Source organism: Myxine glutinosa, chromosome 3 (genome assembly GCF_964187855.1).
Source record: "Myxine glutinosa chromosome 3, kmMyxGlut1.1, whole genome shotgun sequence".
Lineage (NCBI taxonomy): Eukaryota > Metazoa > Chordata > Myxini > Myxiniformes > Myxinidae > Myxine > Myxine glutinosa.
In genome coordinates this window covers 22,522,578-22,538,536 of record NC_136263.1, presented here as the reverse complement: position 1 = coordinate 22,538,536, position 15,959 = coordinate 22,522,578, and the positions used below count along the sequence as shown (strand labels likewise).

The window sequence follows — 15,959 nt, the reverse complement described above, 5'->3', positions numbered from 1 at the left end:
ACCTTCATCTATTGTCTTTCTGCCAAGTATGAACAAAATCGGTGAATACATCTCCTAATAGTCTGGGATCCGAGGCCTGGAAATGTGTAAAAAAGTGATTTTGAAGTGACACCCCTGCTATAAAATGTTTGACCCCTAGATCATGTCTGTGGGGGTGTTAGCCACCAGAAAAGTGACTTTAGCAAGGTAGTTTGGATTGCGCGAATTCTGTAAGGACGTTTTTTAACTTGGGGCGTCAACTGTAAAAAAGCAAGAAATTTAGGGGTAGGGGAAATTCAATTGACCATATATCCCATAATACAGGGGTGAGTGCAACAAATTAACACTCATTCTTTTTGTTATAAATTTGGCTTTTATATGAAACATGATTCAACGTGATTGGACCATCCATGAGGTCAGCAGAGGTCAAAAGGTCACGGAAAGTGGGTTAAGCTGAAAATTTAGCTCCTTTATCAAATAATTCACATATGTATATGTCACAATATGTTCTTTGCATCCCTCGACTGTTTCTGGCCTATATTGATCGTAATAGTGATGGTTTACTGTGGTGGTTGATGCTTTTCATCTTTTGTGTGGTGCTAGGGATTGTTATGCTACATTTGTTTCAGCAACTTGCTTCACTCTTGCTGATCTTTATGATTACCATCGATCTTCAGCCTTAAACTTCCATTCAGAGACACAAGATGGTGGTAGTTTTGATGCTACAACAAATATAATTTATCAGTACACATTTGAGGGAGAAGGAAGTGGGGAGGTAGTGGGGGCAGTGCCCCTTAAGAAAACCAGGAAACTGACTATCAGTGAACCAGACAAATTCGTTCCAGTAAGTAGTAAACTGACACTGAAGGACAGAAGACAGGCTAGGTCATTACGTGATATTGAACTTCCTCATGATGACAAGGGGGAAGCCTGCTTTCTAGCTGACAATAACATCGTTTGGTTCCTACTGAGGATGTATCCAACACAGTTGATGACGGGTGAAAACGACAAGGACACTGGTAGCCTGACATGGAGCAGCTTCTTTGAATACAGATCTGGGCAACATACAGAGAAAACAAAGATTGGTTATGGACCATTGCTTCCACAAAACCCAACCAACGCAGATGTAGTCCAGACCTCATTGGACTACTTTGTCTCCTTGAGTCTTAAGATGGGTCAGGCTAAGACGGTGGTGACTTGTGACCAGGCGATATATGACATAGTAAAGGTGTTGTTTAGGAAGGAATCGGAAAAGTACAAAGATGTTATTGTTCGACTTGGAGGATTCCATATTGCCCAGAACTTCTTGGGATCTATTGGATTTTTCATAATGGAGAGCGGCATAGAGGACATTCTGGTTTCTAGTGATATCTGTGGTCGAGGTACAGCCAATAAAGTCATGGCAGGAAAAGATTATTATAAGATGGTCCGTTATCATTCATGGTTGAGTGAGGCATTGTTCATGCTGAAGTGGGAGGCATTTGAGAAATGGCGGTTGTTCGAGAAGAATGAGGAGACACTTTCTTTGCTTTCGTCTCTGCTTGAAAGTCTTAGAAATGCCTTTGGCAGGAAAGAGAAGGACGAATTTGCTGCACTCATGAAGGAAGTCATGAAATGCCTAGAGTCACTGGAGTCGCTCTGGGGAGATTTTGAGAAGGGATTAGGAGTGACAGCCCATCTTTGGAGCATGTACATAGACATGGTGCTTATCCTAAGGCATTACATCCATGCTGAGAGAGCTGGGCTTTGGCAACAGCACTTACAAGAGGTACAGAATATGCTACCCTATACCATTGCTTCCGGCCATAGTAAGTACATGTCCTGCCTTCCGATCTATCTCAGTGAGATGCAAAAGCTTCCAGAAACAGCACCAGAAGTGCACGAGGAGTTTGCAGCTGGCAAATTCACAGTTCACCAGACTGCAGGAGACTTTAATGGTGTGTGGACAGACCTTGCCCTTGAACAGACCTACAATAGGGAAGGCAAAACAAGCCTCTTTAAGGGTATAACACAGTCTGAATCAGCACGAGAAAAGTACATCAAGGCTCTACCGTTCATGACCTCTGTCTCTGAAAGTGTAAAACAGATGGCACACATGGCCTCGCCGCAATCTGACCACCACGAGAAGCTGAGGAAAGACGACATGGAAGCCGTGTTGCAGATCAAACGGACCGTGGAAGAGAAGATGCAAAACCCATTCGATCCTTCACTTGCGACAGATAAACTAATGAACATATCCACAGGTCAGATTCTTGCAGCAACTACCCTGGTAGATGCCAAACGTCTAGGCTTGGAGGCAATGGATGCTGCCACGACGACGAATGGAGACAAGATTGTCCAACCGAAGATAGAAACATTCGCCACACATCTGAAGAAAAGTAAGAAAAAGATGGACACTGTGAAAGAAGTCATCAGAGAGGAGAGTGCAGTGACAAGGGCACTTTGTTTCGCACAGGACCTGAGTGATGAGGCACGGACTGAGGCATTTAGTTACGAATGGCTTGAGTACCCTCCCTCGTTGTTTGAGCCAGAGAAGAATGGATTTTCCATGCGGAAAGGTTGCAAATCCAACTATCTATCCACTCTACAGGCAGAGGTTGCCGAGTCATGGGAACCGTTAAAAGAGTTGCCTCCTTCTGCATCTGATGCAGTTTATGTAGTCGATGCAATGGCATTCATCCAGCGGTTCAACACACTTGGTTCGAGTACATTTGACCAACTTCAGGAAAGGTACAGGAACAAACTCTTGAACATGAAACCCAGACATTGCACTGAAGTGCATTTCGTGGGCGATCAATATGATTTTGGGTTAAAGAGTCTAAAAGTGGTTGAACGCCAGAGACGGGAGTCAAATACCAACTTGCCAGAGTTTGTTCCAGCGGACATCATGAAAATCCCTGATTGGAACACATTCCTGTCAAACCCTTGTAACAAGACCAATCTGCTGTCGTATCTTGCTTCACGTTGGTCCCAGGAGTCATCCTGGCCTGATGGCTTCTGCCTGGTCCTTGGGGTCAACGCCCAGGCAACTCGTGTGACGCAGACGGAACATACCAATGTTGATGAGCTGTACTGCCCTAACCACGAGGAGGCGGACACCAGAATCTTTGCTCACATTGCTAGCTGTGACAACAGCGTAGTTGTCATTCAGGCTACAGATACAGATATCATCGTCTTGTCAATGTATCATTTCCCTCGGTTGACAAACGTTGTTGAGTTATGGGTGGAAAAGGATGATCTGTTCCTCCCCATCCATGACTTGGTGAATGAGTTGGCCACAGCAGTTGGAAAGGACGTATTGGCACTCACAGACACACTGCTCATCTCCTACATTCTGTCAGGTTGTGATTCGGTGAGCTATCCTTTCAAACGGGGTAAGAAGAGAGCAGTGAAAGTCGCACTCCAGCATGTTGACAAACAGCCAGCGTTGTCCAATTTCATCCGACATGAATCCGGACCTTCTGCACATGATCAGGTGATAACTGAAGCATGAAGCTTCTTTTGTGATCTCTACAGCAAGCCAGGGTATTCATCCCTGGATAAGCTCCGCGCCCACTTGTTTGCATCTAGCAAACTAGATCTGCGCTCCCTTCCTCCAACAGAAGATGCTTTTCACTTCCACGTTCTCAGGAGCCTTTGTCAGATCAGCTTATACAAGCAAGCTTCACTCAACAATCCAGTGCTTCTTCCACTTGAAGAGTATGGCAAGAGTGTGGATGGTGACAGGTTAATTCCTGTCATGAAGAGCAAGCCATCAAAGCCTTCTGCTGCGAAGTTGAAGTACTGCAAATGTAAGAAGAAACCGAACTGCCTGAGGAATTGCCCTTGTGCGAAAGCTGGAGTACCATGCATCATTCATTGCATGTGCCTGCAATGGCGACAGAGAAAAATGTGGACGGCTTCTGACTGATGACGGTGATGATGATGAGTAAATAGAGGTAATGACACTTTTCCAGACAGTATGTGGTATGACTTGTCGTTTTAAAACATGTTGAAGAGTACCGTGCAAATAGATAGTGTGAATGCCCGATTTTGGTGATTTTTTAAAAGTTATGCAAATCTAAAGTGACATACATGCCAGTAAGTTAAGTTCAGTCGGGGCATTTCTTTCCCAAAAACATCAGAGGGGTACAAACAACATATTTTGGGTGTAAAAGTTTGGCTATATTGAGCTTGAAGTAGGAAAAATGTGATTTTATTTACTAAAGGAGCTAAACTTTTAGCTTAACCCACTTTCCGTGACCTTTTGACCTCTGCTGACCTCATGGATGGTCCAATCACGTTGAATCATGTTTCATATAAAAGCCAAATTTATAACAAAAAGAATGAGTGGTAATTTGTTGCACTCACCACTGTATTATGGGATATATGGTCAATTGAATTTCCCCTACCCCTAAATTTCTTGCTTTTTTACAGTTCACGCCCCAAGTTAAAAAATGTCCCTACAGAATTCGCGCAATCCAAACTACCTTGCTAAAGTCACTTTTCTGGTGGCTAACACCCCCACAGACATGATCTAGGGGTCAAACATTTTATAGCAGGGGTGTCACTTCAAAATCAAATTTTGAGGTCTCGGATCCCAGACTATAAGATATGGTTGCGCACGCACGCACGGATGGTCGGACAAGACCCAATCCAAAAGCCCCCGTTTTGGACTAAGTCAAACGGAGGCTAATAAAGGTGGAAAAAGTGAGATCATCGGCCGATATTCCACAACGTTGTCAATGATGGTTGTGGATGCCCATTGCTAGTTATTATAAAAGTACATCAACTTTTAAATGCCAAGAGTACACCTGGTGCCTTGGAATGATCCAGGTTTGGCATCTGGTAAAGATGCCCCATTTCCCCCACTCCGTCATCCCCCATTGTCCCATTCCCCCACTGCCATACCCATTGTATATGTTTCTTTGTTTATGTTGTATTTCCAGTTTCGAAAGTTTATGCTTTATTACCTCTAGGCCATCATGTACGCTCAGCTTTAAAAGACTACAATTTTTTGTGGACATGATCGAGGCTCATTGAAGAGCTAGAGCAGAAAGGAAGGGAACGAAATGGAAAGGGGGAAACTCCAACATCAGAGTAGAGGTGAGAGTTGGATCAAGGGGAGGGGGAGAAGGACACGTGGGGTGAACAAGCTGCACATAAGCTGGATGATACACAGCAAGAAGGGGAAGGTGGGGATAAAACAGAAAAGGAATAACCCAACCGACAAGTAACGGACGAAAAGAGATGAGAGATGGGTGGGAAAACACAATAACCCAGAAAAGGGAGTGCTTGGGAATAGAGTCAGACAGACAGACAGGGGATAGAAGTGCTCATGAGTATGGATGGAGGAATTGATTAGGAAAGTGAAATCTGAAGCCATTTTGTGTCAAGTTATTTATTTATTTATTTAACACTTTCCCATTTCCCTGTGGGTGAGCATGGCATCCAGGTGTCTCCTGCGGCATCCTGTGCGCTTGCTGCCCTTAGCATGTCATGCCCTTTTGACTCTGAAAACAGAGCCATGTGATGTACGTGAAAAGGATGTGCTGATGGGGCACCGTGACTGTATTAACCACACAACAGGAAATTGACCAATTTGCATTGCCTGGCTTCTTTGCTAGGCCTCCCATTGTAAAGACTAGTTTTCAGTGTTACGGATTTTTTTTGATTTAAAAAAAAAGTTTTTCCAGCCTGATGTGTGGTCTGTGTTGAATCAATCTGTTCAAACACCACGTGCTGTAAGGATGCTTTATGGAGTGTAACCAAAAGCAGAATTGGTACGATGTATCGACACATGTATGGTATTTTCTGGTTTTAAAAAGTTAATTTGAGGGACCGAGGGACCGGTTGGTATTTTGGGTTTTCCTTTCTGAACCCACGACTTGTGCGATGCTTGGATCTGAGGTTCAAGTCCCAGCTCCATGTTCATTTCTCACTTGGTTAGTAATGTCCATTTAAGTAATATCTGTGCTATCTATCGATGACTCCCAAAGGTCCATTACAACTGTTAATTAAATAACTGCATTGGGAAGAGTAAGGGGGCTTACTGTATGTAGGGAGGAAACTTGGCTGATAGTGATGGCAGTGCTGGGGCTCGTTGGGGTTTTCTTCTTTCTTTCTGGTTCTTAATTGTACACCGCACCTTTCCTATGCCATCTCCAGGCATTGCAAATCGTCATTGCTGGGCACCGAAGGGGGCTCGGCAGTGACGCACGCTGAAAGAGAGTACTCAGTTTTCACTCTGGTTGTTTTCTTGTTTTCTTTCTTTCTTGGTTGTCCGGACGATATCTCAGCCATCCTTTGAGCTAGGAAGCTGAAATTTCGGCACAGTAGTGAGCAAGTCCTTTGTCAAATACGGTATTTTTTGTTTTTTGAATAATCAATTAATTGAGGAGTTATTTAATTATTAGCGTTTAATTAAGTACTTATTTAATTAATTAAATTTCATTTATCTTCTGACCATTATTAACTCAGGCACCTTTTGAGTTAGGAAGCTGATATTTGGACATGCCAATGACCAGGTGATTTGGCTGCAAAGGATATTTTTGATTTATTAATTAATCAATTAATCGATTAATTATTTAATTATTCGATTAATGACAAAAAATTTTTTTTTTTTTAAGTTACAGATTCTGATGAAATAGTGGTAGTTTATGTGTTCTCTGACCAAATTGATTAATAATTTAATTTTTTTATGATTATTATTTATTTATTTTCATTATTAATCATTTATTTATTTTCTTTCTCATTTGGCCAATATCTCAGGCACCTTTTGAGCTGGGAAGCTAATATTTGGACATGAGTGACCAAGTGATGTGGCTATCAAGGATATTTTTGATTTATTGATTAATCATTTCATCTATTAAGTATTTATTGATTAATCGATTAATTATTTATTGAGTAATCAATTAATTATTTAATTTTTTTATAAATGACTTATTTAATTAAATTTCTAAAAGATACATCTTCGGATGAAGCACTACTGGTTTAGTTATGCGATTAGCCAATTGATTATGAAAATATTTTGTGATAATCTTTTATTGATTTTAATTATACAATTAATCAATCAATTAGTGTACACCTCTCCCTCCCAATGCAGCCTCAATGAGCTGCACTGCGGTATTGCCGGGCGCCGGAGGCGCCCCGGCAATGCCGCGCTGCAGCATATTTAATTATTTGGCATGGGGCGGTGTACTTTGAATGTATTTGTACTTGTTTGTTTGTTTGTTGTACACCGCTCCTTTCCTATGCCACCTCCAGGCATTGCAAATCGTCATTGCCGGGCACCGAAGGGGGCTCGGCAGTGACGCACGCTGAAAGAGAGTACTCAGTTTTCACTCTGGTTTCTTGTTTGTTTTCTTGGTTGTCCGGACGATATCTCAGCCATCCTTTGAGCTAGGAAGCTGAAATTTCGGCACAGTAGTGAGCAAGTCCTTTGTCAAATACGGTATTTTTTGTTTTTTGAATAATCAATTAATTGAGGAGTTATTTAATTATTAGCGTTTAATTAAGTACTTATTTAATTAATTAAATTTCATTTATCTTCTGACCATTATTAACTCAGGCACCTTTTGAGTTAGGAAGCTGATATTTGGACATGCCAATGACCAGGTGATTTGGCTGCAAAGGATATTTTTGATTTATTAATTAATCAATTAATCGATTAATTATTTAATTATTCGATTAATGACAAAAAATTTTTTTTTTTTTAAGTTACAGATTCTGATGAAATAGTGGTAGTTTATGTGTTCTCTGACCAAATTGATTAATAATTTAATTTTTTTATGATTATTATTTATTTATTTTCATTATTAATCATTTATTTATTTTCTTTCTCATTTGGCCAATATCTCAGGCACCTTTTGAGCTGGGAAGCTAATATTTGGACATGAGTGACCAAGTGATGTGGCTATCAAGGATATTTTTGATTTATTGATTAATCATTTCATCTATTAAGTATTTATTGATTAATCGATTAATTATTTATTGAGTAATCAATTAATTATTTAATTTTTTATAAATGACTTATTTAATTAAATTTCTAAAAGATACATCTTCGGATGAAGCACTACTGGTTTAGTTATGCGATTAGCCAATTGATTATGAAAATATTTTGTGATAATCTTTTATTGATTTTAATTATACAATTAATCAATCAATTAGTGTACACCTCTCCCTCCCAATGCAGCCTCAATGAGCTGCACTGCGGTATTGCCGGGCGCCGGAGGCGCCCCGGCAATGCCGCGCTGCAGCATATTTAATTATTTGGCATGGGGCGGTGTACTTTGAATGTATGTGTACTTGTTTTTTTTATTTTCTTCTCTCCCTCTCTCTCGGTTGGTTAGCCAGGGGGCATATTTGGTGTTGGCCTAATGCTTCGGGTGGTGGGCTTGGGATCCTAAGGTCCTGTGTTGGAATCCCGTTGAATTAACGCCAGGTGGGGTTGACTCAGCCTGTCATCCCTCCGAGGTCGGCAAAATGAGTACCAGATAACTGGTTATAGAGAGGCACTGCATCAGCGGCAGAAGCGCACACAGAAATGATGCAACCAGCAGCCAGGTGGCCGCACACGAACCACTCACCCACAGCCAGGGGCCGACAACCACTGCAAAGCTGCTCGTTCTTGGACGCTGGACGCACGGTCTACGTGGGTTGCTCAAAAAGCAAAATACTCGCAATCGCCTAAAAAAACATCTTCTTATTCTCCAAAATGTAATTTGTAGGAATAAATATTTGCTTACTCTTTGTATATTGAAACATTACAAATATTGGCTTTTCTTGGATTATGCGTCCAAGCGTCTGTGACGCTGTCACAAGCTGTCTGTCCAAGCGTCCAAGCGTCCAAGCGTCAAGTGATTATGCGTCTTTCTTGGATTGTGCGCACTTTGTCCGCATAACCTTTTCAGTGCCCCTCACATTTGAGCCTCTTATGCCCTTGTCCTGAAAATGATTTCTGTACAAGATCCTCGTTTGGCCTTACTTAGACAGTGTCGATGAAGAAATAATAAATATTGAAATGGTGTTGTATATTTTCAGGAAGTATTTGATCATTTCTTTTATGTTTTGGCCATTTAAGGGTTTAAGTGAAATGATATTGTCGAGTTTGACTTTTTGGTTGATTGAGGCTACTTAAGGAATGATGATGCTAAGCTTTTTACTATGTTTATTTATTTATTTGATTTTGTATTTATTGTTTTTTGTTTTACTTTTTACTTTCTACTAAGTTTTTACTACTTTTTGCTACTTTTTTTATTTTTTTTACTACTTTTTACTTTTACTTTTATTTTAAATTTTTTTTCATACTAAGCGTTGTCTTTCTGGTCTTTTCAGAAACATTATCACGAGAGAGGGCTCAGCAGTTGGATGAACTGGATTCGTACACAATCGCTGTGCCCCGCTTTGTAAACAGGAAGAAACGAGAGCTGAATTCCACGGTAATGTTTGATGGGTTTTTCTCCACAACGCTCTATATTGTTCTCGGTACTTCTTGGGATGCGCAATGCTAAGGTCTCAACACCAATAAACAAGCACATTTTTACTGTCAAACCTTCGCCGGTCGGTATATTTTCAGTTTTCAGCCTCATTTGGTTTGATATTAAGTTGAATTTTCAATACTTTCTTCTTTTTATTATGATGATTTTTTTTTTTAATGTATACGAGATCGAGGCTCGTGTAAGAGCTAACATTAATGACAAAGAAACAAACGGACACATAAGACAAAATAAAGGGAGCGGGAGACAAGATGGGGAGAGAGGGGGAAGCACACAAGTACAACATTTGAGAGCAGGGACATCGGGAGATCTAGATCTGTGGGAGGGAGAGGGCTTGGGGGGGGCGGCGTGGGAAGGAGGGGGGTGGGAGAGGTAAAAAAAAAACACATGGACACAGTTAGGACTTCCAGGAAAGAAGTCGGAATTTCAGAAAAGTGGATCTGGGATGAATTAATGGGGGAAGAAAAGATCAAGCTTTTGGATGGGGGAAGACAAGAGATGGTGGTGAACAGCTGTTTAAAAGACCTGGAGGGAGGAGTGGGATTGAATAGAGTGAGGGAGTTTGTTCCAGAGGCGGGAGAAAAGAGGAACGAAAGAGTGAAGGTGAGCAGAGCATCTTGATTTTGGCAGTTTCACCAAAAGAGGGTTGCAGGCAAATCCTGCGCGACCTGTAGGAATATTAGGGGGACAGAGCACAGACAGAGCTGGGGGAGCAAGGCCTTAGAGGAGTCGGTAGAAGACAGAAAGACCACCTACCTGCCTGCAGTGAGTGAGTGAAAGGTCCTCTGAGTTAGCTTCATCGCAGGAGATTCCAATGATTCTGAAAGCTTTGGTTTCAACAGCGTGAAGCCGAGCTAGGTGTGAGGCAGGAGCTCCGGGCCCTAAAGGGAGAGCAGTATTCCATTGAGCTGCGGATGAAAGCCTTGTATGTGGTGAGGAGCTCAGGTGTGCCAAGGAAGGACTACGCACGACGGAGGATGCCCAGTCGGCGACTGCCTTTGGAGGCCAGCTTGGAAATGTGTTTTTCCCAGGAATACCTCCTAGAATTTTCCTGGAATTTCCCAATAACCATTTGATGTGGTTATTGCCACATCTGAAAATTCCTTCTTTAATCGTTAATCACAGCATCATATATTTTTCTCCTTTACTTTCTGCAAGTGTTCCTTAGAGAGGTTTTAATTTTAATTGTATTAAAATCATGGGCGTCGTGCTCAATCCGGTTTTTATTCATGTGACTCACTTTGCGATTGTACTAATATAGTGCTTGGGGCATCTTATTACCAGCACGCATGTATGAAGTGAAAAATGCGGTAAAGCAATTGGGGCACTCTGTCTGTCTGCAGACGTCAGTCTATGATCGAGGAACAACTTGATTTAAATTGAATGGTTATACTGTATTTATCTCCGCTACCAAAGGTGAACGAAGGTTATGTTTTCACCCCAGTCTGTCTGTCTGTGAACAGAATATGTCAATAGGTTGTGGTTGGATTAGGTCGAAATTTGGTGGAGAGGTTGGGTATTCGACGAGGACGAAATGATTAGATTTGATGAAGATCAGGATACTATAAATTTTTAAGTGATTCGTCGCCATTGAGAGATAGGACAAAAAACTATATGTAGCATGATATCTAAAAAAAGTTATGGACTAGTTATGACAAAACTTGGTGGACAGGTTGGGTGTCTGACAAGGAAAAATGGATTAACTTTCGGGAAAGATCCGACAGAAAGATGGTGCTGAGTCATAAAAGAGCGGAACAACTGGTGGCAAAGTTTCAACAGAGAGAAGGTTGGGGGAAGAGAAACAGGAAGACATGAACCTGCAGCTATACCACAGCAGTAGGGGAGTTGCAGATGAAAAGGCAATAGGGTATAAGTAGCTGTAGTAAATGTCGGAGGAAAAAAACTGGAAAGACCATGACGTGGTGAGGGATGTCAGATTTGGAAGTCCTGGAGAGAAGAGCATGAGACGATATACTGTTCTAAGAAGACTAAGGAAGACCGTTCTACACGTCGGAGAAAGGATGAATGATTTCTTGTAAATGACCTGCTCATTGACAAGTTTCATTGAACCCTCATGCAGGGACACAAGACCAGGAACTACAAGATACTCTGTCTTATACTGTTCCATGATGAGTCTGGTGTTGGCTTAGCGGTTAGGGTGCCGGCTTGGGATCCTAGGATCCTGGGTTCGAATCCCGGTCGATCGCTGAATTAACGCCAGGGGGGTTGACTCAGCCTGTCATCCTTCCGAGGTCGGCAAATTGAGTACGTACCAGTTCACTGGTAATTCCCTGTGTGTCGCAAGATGCGATTAACAGGGTTTGCGGCAGGAAGGGCATCCGGCTGTAAAACATTGCTTCAAAAAGGGGACCACGGTGCCCAAAAAAGGCCAACCCCTGCTCTGCGGGGGAAAATGGCCTCTAAAGGTGGTTCTTCATACTGGTCCATGATGATGGTGGTCATGACGAAATATATATTTTTTAAGAATGTAAAGGTAATCTTATAACTTGCAAAAATCGAAGATTTTCCAGTATATTGCTTGGTCTTGTTCATAGATTTTTCTTTAATATGGATTTTTTAATAATAGCATGAGGTCAGTCACAAGGAACTATAACGCAGGAGGAGGCCTTGAAGCCCATCAATGCCAACCTATGGGTGTTTGTCCGTGCTTTATCCTTCCAAATGTTGATCGTCCAGCAAGGAAGCAGCATGTACCATTTTTAAAGTCTTTGATATGGCTCGGCCGGGGTTCTAACAACCGACCTCCCAGGTCCAGAGTAGATGCTCTAACCATGATGCGATTCAGGGTTTATACACATATTATTCATGTCTGAAAGGGAGAGGTGGGTGAAGAGGTACGTCGGGAAAAATGAGGACGTGTGCATAAGATAAGGGAAAAGGCAGGAGAGGACCGATATCACGTAGGATTAAAGGGAAGTGAAAGAAGGTGAGTGCGTGAGGCATATGGAATGGAAGGTATAGCGAAATATTCCTTATTTTTGTATGTACTCGTATATGGCCACATATAGTACTTTTGATATTTGTATTTTTACCCTCGCCGGAGGAGAGGGTATTGCGTTTGTCTGTTTGTTTGTCCGCACAGAATAAATATGATTTTCTCTGCAACCGTTAGTCTGATTGACAGGAAATTTTCACCATAGGTGCACCACCACCTGTATAATTTTTTCATGATAATTATGATGTCATAGGCCACGTGGTACGGGCGCCATCTTGGAAAAACCGAAAAACTTTGCACCTCTATATCTCGAAAAGCACTCAACAGAAAAAAATTGAGGCATGGTTCATTGTAAATAACTCTCCATGTGGAATAACATATGTTAAGGATGATGTCATAGGTGCCTCCATTATGACGTCATAAATCGACAAGTACAAAACTTCATCCAATCAAGATGAAATTTCTTGAGCATCATCGAGGGATAAATTGGTGGAGAAAAAAATAATAATGATGACGTCATCGGTCACGTGGTTCCGCCGCCATATTTGTTTTAAAACAAAAGCCTTAAAAACCATTGAAAACACGTCCTGGCGAGGGTTTGCAATCTCTGATTGCTCTTTCTAGTTGTATTTGTTGATGTAATGTTGAAGCCGTTTGACTCGGGCCCGAACCACAAGGTTCAAGTCCAACTCCGAAGGCTATTTTAACGCCACGCAACCCGGTCTCTGATGACAAATTTTGTGGTCCGCTAAATCACGGCTACGCCGGCCAGATAGATCAGAAATCCCGAGAAGGGTTCTGGGCCAAAAATGCCACCTTACATTCTCATGTTGTTTCTGAGCTGCCCTGGTATCGTACGACGTCAGCGCAGCAGGTCATATTTGACCTGAGTCGAGTGGCACTCTGGCTGTGCATGCTCTCAATACAGTTCGCACTAAACGCTGAGCCTATTATCCATCTCATGGATGATGTGATTGTCACGGGTCACGCACAAAGACCAGGAGACTAAGTTAATCAACAAGTGTGTGTATTTAAAATAAAACAGTAACAATAATTTAAAAAACATCCAGTACCTGCCTTTGAACAGAACAAGTGTACAAACGGGAGATATTGTTGAACTTTTGTCTTAGGCCTTCGTTCAAGTGACAGGATAGAGACTGAGGGAATTCACAAGGACATTAAGATTGTTGTCACACTCGGCTGTGAATGCATCCCGACCCCGAGGCATGGTTATCTCTCCGAGCCAAAGAGGAAAGTGAAACCCGAGTGGCAGCTCCAAAGCGACCCCAGGCCTTCCCTTATGAATGCACAACTTTGTCTCCTCCTCAGATATCTCACGTCTTTCACCCTCTATAATTTTTGACTCGTGCACCTTTCTGCTCTCTTTGTCATTGGTGGCGACCCAATTGATCGGCTTACGCGTACCCGCAACGTCAGGAGCCACGAGCTGACTTCCCCGCATGTCCAACGGCTTGGGCTCGAGCTGTCTGAAGTATTCTTTGTACCTTTTTACAGCCCTGGTGGGAAGAACAGAAAACATAAGCTACAGGGATGAATGGTGTAGATACAGACAATGCAAAGGAAGACGACTCCTCTATTTATTACATAAGCAACACATTTCTAATGCACAAAAAGTACATCACGCTTATACTAAACAAATAGTAAGAAATAACTATAGTTCTACTAAACACTTTTACCCCACTGGTGCTATTCGCACAACAGTGTTTTAAATGGGCTCAGCTTGTATGTTTATTCACTTTGTATACTTTACTATTGAACCTGCATCTTTTGCCTTCCAAGGGTACAATATGGCCGTGTTTCTCCAAGCACAAAAAATAGCAATAATAAGCGTTGAACTCATCTGTATGGACATGAGTCAAGTGAATCACAAAGTCTTTGGCTCGGAGTGGTGAAGCCTGTAAATCGTGCTGTTTACAAAGGGTTTGTACATTTTACGGAGCTGGAGAGTGCCAAGAAATAAGTTGATGTAACACACGGTGCGCCTTCAAATGCCAACGATGAAATATGTGTGTTTCAGCCATGACGGATTGTATTATGATATGAATCCAAGGTGTTTCAAAGGTTCTAGAGCTATCTACCTATATCATGAACATAAAATGCTGAAAATGTTGAGACCCTCTTCCACCTCATTTGATAAAATCCCCTTTTTCTCCCTGAACTCTCCGATCGTTTATCAATTGCTCCTTAAATAATTCCCTTATCTCCGGTATTCCTCCTTTTCCTTTCCAAATTTTATTTTCCCCAATTTAATCCCGACCCCGTCCTTCTTTAATTAATCTGCAGACAGCCCAATGCACCATTCGTACGAGTTGAAGGAAGTGATTGGGATCATCCTCTTGAAATGGCATCTTGAAACTTGATTGGGATCTTGAAACTGCCAAAATCACCACTCTCTGCTCACCTTCACTCCTTCATTCCTCTTTTATCCCGCCTCTCGAACAAACCACCTCACTCCCTTCAATCCCACTCCTCCCTCCAGGTCTTTAAAACAGCTGTTCACCACCATCTCTTATCTTCCCCCATCCGAAACCTTGATCTTTTCTACCCCTGTTAATTCACCCCAGATCCACTTTTCTGAAATACCGACTTCTTTCCTTGAAGTCCTAGCTGTGTCCATGTGTTTTTTTTACCTCTCCCACCCCCAAACCCCTTCCCACGCCTCCTCCCCTTCGCACGCCCCCTTCTTGTGTGCTTCCCTCTCTCTCCCCATCTTGTCTCCTGCTCCCTTTATTTCGTCTTATGCGTCCGTTTGTTTTTTGTCATTAATGTTAGCTCTTACACGAGCCTCGATCTTGTATACAAAAAAAAAGAAATTCCAAGGAAGATAAGATTGTTGTTTGGTTTGCCGAAGAAAGTGTTGATGTGTTTTGTACTTGTGGTTTCTTCCCTACGTCCCTTTTACTTGTTTTAATAATGTCTGTGTACCAAATGTGTTGGAATTTGATATTTTTTTTAGGAATTAGGGAGATAATTCAGTTGCTGAGTGTTGGAAGAGATAACACAGCAAATAACAACTACCAGTGCACATTGCTCTTCGTAGGAGAAAGCGGAACACTTGGCTTTCTTTAAGTTCAAGGCGCTCAATCCATCGACCTCTACACGAGAAGAGAGATGTCTGTCTCTGTGGGTGTGTCCATTTTCTCAGAGAGGGCCAAACGGATCTTTGTCGAACTTGCAGAGGTTCTTCAGTGAGTGCCGAGGAGTGTTTTAGGTTTTAAAAGTTTGATTTTTTGGGGGGGATTTTCTTTCATCACTCTATAGTGTCTACTGTTGGCTTAGCGGTTAGGGTGCTGGCTTGGGATCCCAGGATCCTGGGTTCGAATCCCGGTCGATCGCTGAATTAACACCAGGGGGGGTTGACTCAGCCTATCATTCTTCCGAGGTTGGCATAATTGAGTACCAGTTCACTGGTAATTCCCTGTGTGTCGCAAGAGGCGACTAACAGGGTTGGCGGCAGGAAGGGCATCCGGTCATAAAACATTGCTTCAAAAAGGGGACCACAGTGCCCAAAAAAGGCCAACCCCTGC

At 42.1% G+C, this 15,959-nt stretch overlaps 1 protein-coding gene across 4 annotated transcripts in view; it reads left to right on the top strand.

Moving 5' to 3' along the window:
• The window catches only part of LOC137423758 (disintegrin and metalloproteinase domain-containing protein 12), a 211,937-nt gene that overhangs the window by 8,479 nt on the left and 187,499 nt on the right, over nucleotides 1-15,959 (top strand). For all 4 annotated transcript variants that reach the window (XM_068111240.2, XM_068111239.2, XM_068111238.2 and 1 more), the window contains exon 2: nucleotides 9,295-9,398. In XM_068111240.2, the coding sequence (XP_067967341.2) occupies nucleotides 9,295-9,398 (104 nt within the window). The remainder of the gene's footprint in view (nucleotides 1-9,294; nucleotides 9,399-15,959) is intronic.